The sequence below is a fragment of the Opisthocomus hoazin genome, chromosome W, assembly GCF_030867145.1.
Source record: "Opisthocomus hoazin isolate bOpiHoa1 chromosome W, bOpiHoa1.hap1, whole genome shotgun sequence".
Lineage (NCBI taxonomy): Eukaryota > Metazoa > Chordata > Aves > Opisthocomiformes > Opisthocomidae > Opisthocomus > Opisthocomus hoazin.
In genome coordinates, this window is record NC_134453.1 from 41,301,058 (window position 1) to 41,314,876 (window position 13,819).

General features: G+C 44.9%; 1 protein-coding gene across 3 annotated transcripts in view; it reads left to right on the forward strand.

Annotated features, from left to right (window-relative positions):
• LOC104337743 (Golgi phosphoprotein 3) overlaps positions 1-13,819 on the forward strand; it is a 115,373-nt gene that overhangs the window by 50,884 nt on the left and 50,670 nt on the right. For all 3 annotated transcript variants that reach the window (XM_075446560.1, XM_075446562.1, XM_075446561.1), the window contains exon 3: positions 12,438-12,552. In XM_075446560.1, the coding sequence (XP_075302675.1) occupies positions 12,438-12,552 (115 nt within the window). The remainder of the gene's footprint in view (positions 1-12,437; positions 12,553-13,819) is intronic.

Genomic DNA, 13,819 nt, shown 5'->3' on the forward strand with positions numbered 1-13,819 from the left:
TGGAATCCTTCGGTCCGGGGATCAGAGGTTCTCCTCGAGAATCCCTCGATGCTGGCTGGAGGTCCCGTGATCCCGCGGATCCGTCGGTATTCACAATCAAGGTCCCACCTGGGTCGCCAGAAACTGTCACCGAAAATCCGGGAATAAAACCTCGTAACACCAACGTAGTGTTAAAAGGCAGGCATTCTTTATTGCAGCACTGGATGCATGGGGGATAATTCCACCAAACGTGGATACCTAAAACCTTTTCCATGCAGTTTATATAGATCAAAAATATACATATTTATTTTATTCATGCATATTCAGTATTATTCTCTTTGGCGATTGGTGTAAACTTTTCTCGCTTCTTACGTAAATTGTTGCGCAGACTCAGTCACCCTCTTCTATTGTTCCTTTTGAGTAGGTGGTATTACTTGAGTAGGGGGTCAGCGAGTCAGTGGTCACGATCTCCCCCTGCCGGAATTACCTTTTACCTACTCGGCTCGCAATCTTGGCAAACCTGGTCAGTTTCTTCAGTCCGCTTCACAGAACCACACTCCATTATTTCTCTTGACAGAAACACAATTACCTACTATTGTTAGCATTAATGGTTACCTAGGGACTAGACCCTCTGTTCCCAGACCTAATGTCCAGGTGGGTAGAGCTGTACAAGGGACATAGCAACATTGTTCATGTTTATGGTTAACTGATTCTATCACCCTGGTTACATTTCCCCCCTTTGGAAGTTTTGAAATAATCATCTTTTCAATACTTCCATCCTAAATTAAATTATATTTTAGTTACACACTGATTCAATACTCTACTGTCAGTAATGATTCTATAACAATTCAGTTATCCACTATCCACTATATGATGGTGGGAGCGTCGTGACTGAATCACTTAAATCTTGTCTTTTGGCTACTGCTTGAATAATCATTTGATTGAAAGCTGTTTTGTTGGCGAGTTCCTTTTTCAAACAATAATAAATGAGTAATATCACTAAAAATACGATTAACAAATGTAGCCCAGTACTAATTAAGGATTTTACTCAGGAACTCAGATTCCACCCCAATCCATTGAAAATTTTGTCAAGCCAATTTTCTTCCAGAGTTCTTGGGAAGTATATTAATTGTTCTGCTTTTATTGACAGTCGATCCTTACTTCTTGTTTTCACTTTTAATACTTTAAACAATGCTCCCATCATCATCAGTCTCTAGCTCAGAATTAATTTTTTTCATATTTTACAATGATAGTCCCCCCTTTTCACACATGTTTTAAGATCAGTTTTGCAGTCTCTTGATCTCTATTGATGACTTTCTGTGAAGGGGCCTTCTTCACTCGAGTGTAGTGTATCCACGGTTCCACTCCTTCTACTTTGACAGCAGTGTAAGTTGTTAACAGTACCTGGAAAGGTCCCTTCCACTTCTCCTGCAGTGGTTCAGAGTTCCAAGTCCTTATGTACACAAAATCACCTGGTTGATATTGATGCACAGGTGTATCCAAAGCAAGCGATCTAGTCAGCACAATGCATTTTCGGAGTGCTTCGAGGGTTTTTCCTAAAGAAATCAAATACACTTTTAAATCTGTTTCCCCTGCTATTCTCATATCCCCTGGGATTAGAGGAGTTTGATAAGGTCTGCCATACAAGATTTCATATGGACTTACACCATCTTTAGATCTTGGTTGGATTCTGATTCTCAGGAGTGCTAAGGGTAAAGCTTGCGGCCATTTTAAAGATACTTTTTGACAAATCTTACTTATTTGTCTTTTTAATGTTTGGTTCATCCTTTCAATTTTCCCACTTGATTGCGGCCTCCAGGGGGTATGTAAATCCCAATTTATCCCTAAAATTTTACTTACTTGTTGAACTATTTCTGCTACAAAATGTGGTCCCCTATCGGAAGACATGCTCATTGGTACCCCAAACCTTGGTATTATTTCTTTTAGCAATATTTTAACCACTTCTCTTGCTTTGTTGGTGTGACAAGGAAAGGCTTCCGGCCATCCAGAAAATGTATCAATCAATACTAATAAATATTTAAATCCATTTTGCCTAGGTAATTCAGAAAAATCAACCTGCCAATAGTCTCCTGGGGAGTTACCCTGTTTCGTAACTCCTAAGGGTGCCTTTCTCCGATTTAAGGGATTATTTTTGAGACAAATTTGGCACTTGGCCACTATCGATTTAATTATCCCTGTCATTCCTACACACACTACAGATGATTTTAGGCTCGAGACCATAGCATCTACGCCCCAATGTGTTTGCTCATGCTTTTCTTTCGCAAGTCCTAACATAACTTGCGGGGTTACTATTACCTGTTTTTCTGGCATTACTCACCACCCTTCTGTATTTTGTGATGCTTTCAATTGTTGCGCCAATTGCTCATCCGATTTATGAGTACAAAGGACGTAGCATCATTGTTCATGTTTATGGTTAATTGACTCTATCACCCTGGTTACAGCAGGAGTCGGAAAGCCACCTCATCCACTGTTGGTGCCTCTTCACCTTTGCAGTCTGCTACTGCCAGTGAGTTGGCATATGAGGATGGTGCGCTCCATACAAGCTTTTTCCACATGGATCGTGTACACTGGACTTCATCTGGGTCTGTGGGGAACTGCTCATCGTCCGGGTCATAGTAGACCAGCTCCCGCACAGCTAATTCCCTCAAATACTGAATACCCTTTTCCATATTGGTCCACTTGCTAGGATAACATACAAAATCCTCACTGAAGGGGCACCTCTCCCTCACGCCTGAGAGAAGCCTCCTCCAGAGGCTGAGGACTTGTTACTTTTTCCCAATGGCCTTGTCAATGCCCCCTTCCCTGGCCAGGGATCCCAGCTGCTTGGCTTCCTTGCCCTCTAATTCCAAGCTTCTGGCCCTGTTATCCCAGCACCACAGCAGTCAGGTGACAATGTGTTCGCCTGGGTGGCGGCTGAAATCTTTCCGCATGTCTCGCAGCTCGCTCAGGGACAGGGACCGGGTGATGATCTCTGTCACTATCTCCTGGGATGACCCTGGCTCATTGTTATCCTTCCCGGAGTGATCTGATTTCTTTGCGTCTTTCTTTAGTTTTACAGGGGCGACTGCTACCGGCACAGGTTGGTCATTGGGCTCAGCCGCGATGCCTGCTGCTGGAGCTGGGGCTGGAGCAGCTGCTGTGCCCACCGGGGCAACCGGTGCCGCCCCTGCGGCCGTGGCAGTGGCAGTGGTAGCGGTGGTGCTGGTCGGGGGGGCTGTGACTACCTGCTGGGCTGGAGGGGCTTCAGGGCCAGCTGGGGGAGCAGCGCCAGCCGCAGTGCCTGCAGCTTCGTTTTCCCCCCCTTCCCCTTTAGAGCACTGAATCAGGTTGAACATGGCTCGGTAGGCGTGGGCCAGACCCCAGCACATTGCGGTGATTTGTGTCTGTCTGGAGTTCCCAGGGTGGCAGCACAGTTTTTGCAGATATTTTACTGGCTTGTCGTGATTCTGTACTTGCTCAGGGGTGAGTTTCAAAGACACCGGGGGTTCCCACTGCCCTAGACGCCTGCCCATGCTATCCCACACACCCAGCCACTCAGAGCTATCCAGCCCCGGGGCAGGTCTCTGCACAATGCTGTTAACTACGTGTTTAACCCTAAACAAAATCTGAAACCCATTCAGGAGGCAGAACAATAGAAACACGCTGACCTGAGCATCCCACGGGTACTCGAAATTCTCAGAAGCCCTTAGGACTAGCCTGAAGGAGAGAGGAGGGGTGAAAGAGTGGGGGAAAGCATCCCCTCCGGTTTTCCCCACAGATTGGGTTCGATTATTAACAAATTTCAAGACATAGAATCCGAGGTACGGAAATGACCGCAGTGCCGCATGCAAATACAAGCCTAATTTCATGCACAGTGATGTTATCATGTCATAAGTCGATATCGTACAGTACAGCACAGCAAAATCATAATCCTGATCCTTTTCCCAGTGATGATGAACAGCACCACAGGGAACACGTACAGCAAGTACAGGTTTACATACCACAGCCATTTGATCAAAGACAGAAACATTTTTTTTTTTTGCCAACGCGTATAACGCGCGTATAACAAAATCTAAGAAAGCTGTTTTAACACACGCTGCTCAGCCCTGCTGTTATCCCCGCCCCATGCTTGGGCGCCAAATTCAATGTTATAGTTTAGCTGCGGCTGGCAACAAAAGCGCCACGCGGCCGCCCCTCCCCCCGCCGGGGTGCGGAGGAGAATGGAAAGAAACAGGCAGAAACTGGTGGGTCGGGATAAGGGCAGTTTAACAGAACAGCAAGCAAAGGGAACAGGAACAACAACGATACAGATAAGGAGAATACACAAAACAAAACAGTAGAAAGCAGAACTCTCACCGCTCGCCGCTGCCACGTGCTCCCGAGCCGCAAGTGCCTTCCCGCCACCCAGCTCCCCCCCAACCGGAACCCAGCATGACGGCACATGGTATGGAATACCCTGTTCTGTTTGGCCAGGTTGGATCAGCCCGCCCGGCTGTGTCCCTTCCTGGATTTTGGTGAAAATTAACCCTGTCCTGACCGAACCCAGGGCAGTTGCCATCACAGAAACGTGGTGGGATGACTCTCATGACTGGAGTGCTGCGATGGATGGCTATAAGCTCTTCAGAAGGGATAGGCGAGGAAAGAGAGGCGGTGGGGTGGCGCTGTATGTTAGAGACTGCTTCGATTGTATAGAGCTCGATGATTGTGATGACAAGGTTGAGTGCTTATGGGTAAAAATGAGGGGGAAAGACAACAAGGCAGATGTCCTGCTGGGGGTCTGTTATAGACCACCCAACCAGGATGAAGAGGTAGGTGAAGCATTCTACAAGGGGCTGGCAGAAGTCTCACAATCACTAGCCCTTGTTCTGGCGGGGGACTTTAACTTACCGGACATCTGCTGGAAATACAACACAGCAGAGAGGAAACAGTCTAGGAGGTTCCTGGAGTGTGTGGAAGATAACTTCCTGATGCAGCTGGTAAGTGAGCCTACCAGGGGAGGTGCCTCGCTAGACCTGCTGTTTACTAACAGAGAAGGACTGGTGGGAGATGTGGTGGTCAGAGGCAGCCTTGGCCTTAGCGACCATGAAATGATAGAGTTCTCGGTTTGAGGTGAAGTTAAGAGGGGGGCCAGCAAAACCACCACCATGGACTTCCGGAGGGCAGACTTTGGCCTGTTCAGGACGCTGGTTGAGAGGGTCCCTTGGGAGAGAGTGCTGAAGGGCAAAGGGGTCCAGGCAGGCTGGACATTCTTCAAGGAGGAGGTCTTAAAGGCACAGGAGCAGGCTGTCCCCATGTGCCGCAAGACGAACCGGCAGGGAAGACGACCGGCCTGGCTGAAAAGGGAGCTCTTGCTGAGACTTAGGAAAAAAAGGAGGGTCTGCCACTTATGGAAGAAAGGGCAGGCGACTCAAGAGGAGTACAGGGGCCTCGTTAGGTCATGCAGAGAGGAAATTAGACAGGCAAAAGCCCAGCTAGAACTCAGACTGGCCACTGTTGTAAGGGACAACAAAAAATGTTTTTACAAATACATCAACCACAAAGAGAGGGCCAAGGAGAGTCTCCATCCCTTATTGGATGCAGGGGGGGAACATTGCCAACAAGGATGAGGAAAAGGCTGAGGTACTTAATGCCTTCTTTGCCTCAGTCTTTAATAGTCAGACTGGTTATTTCCAGGGTAGTCAGCTCCCAGTGCTGGAAGATAGGGAAGGAGAGCAGAACAAACCGCCCATAATCCAGGAGGAAGCAGTTAACAACCTGCTATGCCACCTGGACACTTACAAGTCTATGGGGGCCAGATGGGATCCACCCAAGAAGGAACTGGCGGAGGAGCTGAGTGCGCTCATCCTGAGTGCGCTCACTGGGCATGTGAAGGACAACCAGGGGATCAGGCTCAGCCAGCATGGCTTCATGAAAGGCAGGTCCTGCTTGACCAACCTGATCTCCTTCTATGACCAGGTGACCCGCCTAGTGGATGAGGGAAAGGCTGTGGATATCATCTACCTGGACTTCAGTAAGGCCTTTGGCACTGTTCCTCACAGCATGCTCCTGGAGAAACTAGCTGCCCATGGTTTGGATGGGTGTACTCTTTGCTGGATAAAGAACTGGCTGAATGGCTGAGCCCAGACAGTGCTGGTGAATGGAGTTAAATCCAGCTGGCGGCCGGTCATGAATGGTGTTCCCCAGGGCTCAGTTTTGGGTCCGGTCTTGTTTAACATCTTTATCAATGATCTGGATGAGGGGATTGAGTGCTCCCTCAGTAAGTACGCAGATGACACCAAGTTGGGTGGGAGTGTTGATGTGCTTGAAGGTAGGAAGGCCCTGCAGAGGGATCTGGACAGGCTGGATCGATGGGCCGAGGCCAACTGTATGAGTTTCAACAAGGCCAAATGCCGGGTCCTGCACTTGGGTCACAACAACCCCATGCAACGCTACAGGCTTGGGGAAGAGTGGCTGGAAAGCTGCCCGGCGGAAAAGGACCTTGGGGTGTTGGTCGAGAGCCGGCTGAACGTGAGCCAGCAGTGTGCCCAGGTGGCCAAGAAGGCCAACGGCATCCTGGCTTGTATCAGGAATAGCGTGGCCAGCAGGAGTAGGGAGGTGATCGTGCCCCTGTACTCGGCACTGGTGAGGCCGCACCTCGAGTACTGTGTTCAGGTTTGGGCCCCTCACTACAAGAAAGACACTGAGATGCTGGAGCATGTCCAGAGAAGGGCAACGAGGCTGGTGAGGGGTCTGGAGAATAAGTCTTATGAGGAGCGACTGAGGGAGCTGGGGCTGTTTAGTCTGGAGAAGAGGAGGCTGAGGGGGGACCTTATTACTCTCTACAACTACCTGAAAGGAGGCTGTAGTGAGGCAGGAGTCGGTCTCTTCTCCCAAGTAACTAGCGATAGGACGAGAGGCAATGGCCTCAAGTTGCGTCAGGGGAGGTTTAGATTAGATATTAGGAAAAATTTCTTTGCTGAAAGAGTGGTCAGGCATTGGAACAGGCTGCCCAGGGAAGTGGTGGAGTTACCATCCCTGGAGGTGTTAAAAAAAACATGTAGATATGGCACTTCAGGACATGGTTTAGCAGGCATGGTGGTGATGGGTTGACAGTTGGACTTGATGATCTTTTGGTCTTTTCCAAACTATGATTCTATGATTCTACATGTGCACACCTGCAGGGCTATGATCTTATTAGCATCACGGAGAGGTGGTGGGATGGCTCCTGTGACTGGAGTGTTGGAGTGAAAGGATTCAGGCTCTTTAGGAAGGACAGGCGGGGGAGATGAGGAGGGGGTGTTGCCCTCTATGTCAGTGACCAGCTGGAGTGCATGGAGCTCCGCCTGGGGATGGATGAGGAGCCGGCAGAGAGTTTATGGGTCAGGATTAAAGGCAGGGCAGGGACTGGTGACATTATAGCCGGGGTCTGCTACAGGCCACCCGACCAGGAAGGCTGAACAGATGAGGCCCTCTATAGGCAGATAGGAGCAACCTCACGTTCACAAGCCCTGGTCCTCATGGGGGACCTCCAGCACCCCCATATCTGTTGGCGGGACAACACAGCAGGGCATAAGCAATCCAGGAGGCTCCTGGACTGCGTTGATGATAACTTCCTCCTCCAAGTGACAGAGGAGCCCACGAGGAGAGGTGCTATGCTGGACCTTGTTCTCACCAACAAGGAGGGGCTGGTGGGGAATGTGAAGCTCAAAGGCAGCCTTGGCTGCAGTGACCATGAAATGGTGGAGTTCAAGATCCTTAGGGCAGCGAGGAGGGCACACAGCAAGCTCACTGCCCTGGACTTCAGGAGAGCAGACTTTGGCCTCTTCAGGGACCTGCTTAGTAGAGTACCATGGGACAAAACCCTGGAGGGAAGAGGGGCCCAAGAAAGCTGGTCAATATTCAAGGATCACCTCTAAGGTCAGGAGCGATACATCCCAACAAAGAGGAAGTTGGGCAAAAATGCCAGGAGGCCTGCATGGATGAACAAGGAGCTCCTGGACAAAGTCAAGCACAACAAGGAAGCCTACAGAGGGTGGAAGCAAGGACAGGTAGCCTGGGAGGAATACAGAGAGATTGTCCAAGCAGCCAGGGATCAGGTTAGGAAAGCTAAAGCCCTGATAGAATTAAATCAAGGGCAACAAGAAAAGCTTCTATAATTATGTCGGTGATAAAAGGAAGGCTAGGGAAAATGTGGGCCCTCTCTGGAAGGAAACGGGAGACCTGGTTACCCGGGATATGGAGAAGGCCTCAATCTTCACCGGCAAGTGCTCCAGCCACACCGCCCAAGTCACAGAAGGCAAAGGCAGGGACTGGGAGAATGAGGGAGAGAATGACTGGCAGGTTGAGGGAGGTGATTCTGTCCCTCTACTCCGCTCTGGTGAGACCCCACCTGGAGTCCTGCGACCAGCTCTGGAGCCCTCAGCACAGGACAGACAGGGACCTGTTGGAGCGGGTCCAGAGGAGGGCCACAAAAATGATCAGAGGGATGGAACACCTCTCCTATGAGGAAAGGCTGAGAGAGTTGGGGCTGTTCAGCCTGCAGAAGAGAAGGCTCCGGGGACACCTTATCGCAGCCTTCCAGTACCTGAAGGGGGCCTACAAGGAAGCTGGAGAGGGGCTTTTTTACAAGGGCATGTAGTGATAGGACAAGGGGTAATAGCTTTAAATGAAAGAGGGTAGGTTTAGACTAGATATAAGGAAGAAATTCTTTACTATGAGGGTGGTGAGGCACTGGAACAGGTTGTCCAGAGAAGCTGTGGCTGCCCCCTCCCTGGAAGTGTTCAAGGCCAGGCTGGATGGGGCTTTGAGCAACCTGGTCTAGTGGAAGGTGTCCCTGCCCATGGCAGGGGGGTTGGAACTAGATCATCTTTAAGGTCCCTTCCAATGGAAACCGTTCTATGAATCTATGATTCTTCACTTGAAGCATTAAGTCCGGTGGATCTTTGCTCATTATTTTTTGCAATTTCTAGGTCACAACTTCGGCAGTGATCAAGATTTATTAAATCCGTGCTTGAATGCCTTAGAGAGACAAATGAGACTGAGAAACTGTCAGACAAGGACTTGATGAACGTTAGTGAAACTTCTGAAAGAATTTTACGTTGTAACATCCCGGTAAATTTGGCTTCAGACTATATAATCATTGTATAATTTTGGAATTCTATCTACTGGTGTCACTTTTAGAAACAAATAAAGGAATGTTGAGGTTTGTGTATAAATAAAGTAATTTCTAAGACTAGTGGTTATTGAAGATAGAAAATGGTACTCTATGCTGCCTTACAGTCTCAGAAAGCAAACTAAATAATTACAGTTCTTAAAAGAAATCCCAACAAATCCTTGGCGAATTAACTTCAGTATTTTATAGCTGACAAGTCTGAGTGAGTTATGCATGAGTGAATTTTTGTATTAAAACTAAATAATGAAGTTTACTTAAAAATCAGTGCAAGAGGTACTTCATCTTTAGCATTATGGAAAATGTTTTTTGCAATAAGGCTAGGACCATCATCTCTGAAGAACCAGGATCTTAGTTCATCTATTAAAGAGAGAGAAAAAATAGTCCCTTGCAGATGCTTAATCTTCCATGATTATTCAATTCATAATTTCCCCAGCCCACTTGATTTCCCACTCTTCTTAGAATCATAGAATCATTTAGGTTGGAAAAGACCCTTAAGATCATCGAGTCCAACCATAAACCTTACACTGTTTAGGCTCATACTGTCATGGTGGATTATATTCAAACTAGCTTCTTAAACTTCTTTGCAGTGGTAGAAAAAAATATCTTAACCCCAAATAAGCAAGAAAAGCTGTTTTCTAAGCTTTTTGAAAAAATCTTAATTTAAAAAATGTTTTTAAGGCTGGGATATATCTCTATAGTGAGATTTTTGTTTGTTTGTTTGTTTTCTTAATAAAACAGGTCAAAAAGATGACTTCACATCTTACCTGTTAAAGTGTGATGGTGAGTAGTAGGTTACCAACTGCAGCAGGCTGGAGTGATCCAGTGTAACTAAGGTTACTGTGAAACAAATCTTATGGGACACATCAAAGAAACTAAAATACTGCTGGAACGTCATTTTTAAAGCGAAGTAAAGATAAATAAGTTGTATGTTTTTAGGCTAATTATTAAAGGAATGTCTGAAGAGTGACTATTAATAGCCACAATCTAGCAGCTTAAAAAAAACAACTTAAAGTATGCTCCTGTATAATTAAAGAAAAGAAGCTTCCAAAAATTCAGAGTCTTGATATAAAACTGGAATATATGTAATATCATTATATGTGGTTGGTAAAGATTTTGAGTGACATTATGGTGCAAGCTTGTAAATCAGAAAGATAAATATGCATTGTTGTGTGTTTCATTTCAAATAGGGATTGTCTGGATTAAAACGTAGTTGTATTCTTAAAACCAAATATCTGAGATTTATGGTTGGAGTGATCTCCAGCTTCCAAAAGTGGAGATCTGGACAGTATCTCAAGAGACCATTTAATCTTGATGCAGTAACAGAAAATCAGGTTTCTCTGGTCCCTCCCTAGCAGATGTTTAGTCTTAAAATTCTCCACTAAATGCAGTTCAACAACCTCTCTGGATGTTTAATTTGCCTGTTGAAATTTTGACAATACATCCTGCATCTTCCATATATCCAGAATAAGCTGGTATCTTTTATTTTTCCCAAAGTAGACACCCTAAACTACTGTGTGATACCCTCTTTGTAAAAATATCTTACATGCTTCCTTTCAGATCTAAACAAACATTGTTCTTTTTAGCCTGGCATTGTGGACTAGTTCATTCTTACTGATTTTTATTAAAATCTTAGTTTCTCTGCTTTATAGACACTATCTAAATTGGACATAGTAGTCTAGCTATGACCTGTTAGGTCTTCACAAAGATCTCTCCAGAAATTTCCTGTTAATACAGCTTAGAATTAAATTCTTACTTGGTCAAAAGACTTGGCTTTTGTCGATTCATTTGGTTTGTAGTCTACTGCTAGAATTACTAGATGGTTTTTCTGCTTTTCTGAACTATACAGTCATTTATTATATCTTTTATATTTGTCATCTGTTTTCTCATCCTGACTGTGCTACTTTGCATTTCTTTTTAATTTTATCTCACTGACTATGTACACATCTCCAGTTTGAGATCATCTTGCCAGTATTGAAGCTGTCTTACCATTGCAACTCATTTCGGTGTCATCTATAGATCCTATGAAAATGTATTGTACTCTATTGTTTGTAGTAAGGATTATTAGAACTATGGAATAGAACTGACTTGGGATACATTTCAATAGGACACTTAAAGCTTTAACAGGACACTTTTCTGAATACTGTGAAGCTTTACTGAAAATAAGATCTTTCACCTGCTGCTTCTCTTGTATATGTGGAATTGTTTTGATGTGTTAGTTTTTGTCAATTACCTGTTATCTTTTTACCTGATACTTATAAAGTGCTAACTTGTAAAATTATTTAAACTGCCAGATTTAATAATTATTTTCATAAATAGCTTTGAAACAGTAGTAATTATTCTTTTCCTAAAGAAAAATATAATTTTGTTGCTGTTTTGTTTTTATTCAAACATTTTGACTTGGGCTAGTTAAATCTATATGTTTTAGTTTTGTGCTTTTGTTTTTCTAACCAAAAAAAATGGTATTTGTACATGGTTTATATAACTACTTATACTGGTAAACAAGCAGTTACTCACATTCTTAAATTTTATTATGTTACTGTGAATGATTTTTTTTCTCTCTCTCCTGTGCTCTCTTGGGGGAAGAACTCAAATAATTTTAGAAGTTATTAAATAACAAAATTAAATAATATTGCATTTATTATTGTATATTAAGGAGTTTATTGCTCCGTACATATTTTGCCTAATATGTGTATTTTAACTGTTGGTGAATGGAATGTAGTGTTGCTGGTCAACGTGTTCTTCAGAGCTGTAAAACTTACAGATGTTGTCTTGAATCTATTTTTATCCATTAATATATGGAAGAAGAAAACCAGTTTTCCTGCTTTTTCACTTTCTAATCAATTTCTCAATTTCATGTGGCCCAATTGTTTAACTGCAGTATTCTGAAGAAATTGACTTGAAGCAGTGAAATTGACTTGAAGCAGTAAAATTGACTGCCTTCAGAGAGCAACTTAACACTGTTGTATACTTCGGTTTGGGGAGGAAGCAAAGGACCTGGCCAAGTTAGTGGATTATCTTCCTTAAAAAATTAGGTATTAAGCATATTATTAATACTATAGTTTTAGTCAATTAAGGTTAATTTAGGTTACAGATAACTTAAGATTTAACATAGCTTTGTAATTAAAATCCTAAATAGTTTTTTTAACAGCTAGGTATATTTTAAACTTGCATATTCTTAAAGAAGATTCCTCACTCCTTAAAATTTTACTTGGTTCGGATAACAGGTAGGTTTTTCCAGTTTTTATTGTTGGATATTTATGGTATATGAATTAAGTCAAAATACTGACTGCGTTTTATTCTGTCCTAGGTGATTTGCAAGTCAGATGCTCCTACAGGGGATGTTCTGCTTGATGAAGCTCTGAAACACATAAAAGAAACCCAAACTCCTGAAACAGTACAAAATTGGATTGAACTACTTAGTGGTAAGCCTTGAACATAACGTATTTACTTTTTTTCCCCCAATAAAGTTAATTATCTGGCATCATTAGAGATTATACTGTAAGATTTTTCGGGCGATAGTATACAAAAAAGTTAATAAGTCTTTCCTCTAGAGTAGTCTCTTGTTGATTGTAGCCTTTAAAAAAATATGAGTACTTGTTGCTTTTCATAGATTCATAGAACGGTTTCCATTGGAAGGGACCTTAAAGATGATCTAGTTCCAACCCCCCTGCCATGGGCAGGGACACCTTCCACTAGACCAGGTTGCTCAAAGCCCCATCCAGCCTGGCCTTGAACACTTCCAGGGAGGGGGCAGCCACAGCTTCTCTGGACAACCTGTTCCAGTGCCTCACCACCCTCATAGTAAAGAATTTCTTCCTTATATCTAGTCTAAACCTACCCTCTTTCATTTAAAGCTATTACCCCTTGTCCTATCACTACATGCCCTTGTAAAAAAGCCCCTCTCCAGCTTCCTTGTAGGCCCCCTTCAGGTACTGGAAGGCTGCGATAAGGTGTCCCCGGAGCCTTCTCTTCTGCAGGCTGAACAGCCCCAACTCTCTCAGCCTTTCCTCATAGGAGAGGTGTTCCATCCCTCTGATCATTTTTGTGGCCCTCCTCTGGACCCGCTCCAACAGGTCCCTGTCTGTCCTGTGCTGAGGGCTCCAGAGCTGGTCGCAGGACTCCAGGTGGGGTCTCACCAGAGCGGAGTAGAGGGACAGAATCACCTCCCTCAACCTGCCAGTCATTCTCTCCCTCATTCTCCCAGTCCCTGCCTTTGCCTTCTGTGACTTGGGCGGTGTGGCTGGAGCACTTGCCGGTGAAGATTGAGGCCTTCTCCATATCCCGGGTAACCAGGTCTCCCGTTTCCTTCCAGAGAGGGCCCACATTTTCCCTAGCCTTCCTTTTATCACCGACATAATTATAGAAGCTTTTCTTGTTGCCCTTGATTTAATTCTATCAGGGCTTTAGCTTTCCTAACCTGATCCCTGGCTGCTTGGACAATCTCTCTGTATTCCTCCCAGGCTACCTGTCCTTGCTTCCACCCTCTGTAGGCTTCCTTGTTGTGCTTGACTTTGTCCAGGAGCTCCTTGTTCATCCATGCAGGCCTCCTGGCATTTTTGCCCAACTTCCTCTTTGTTGGGATGTATCGCTCCTGACCTTAGAGGTGATCCTTGAATATTGACCAGCTTTCTTGGGCCCCTCTTCCCTCCAGGGTTTTGTCCCATGGTACTCTACTAAGCAGGTCCCTGA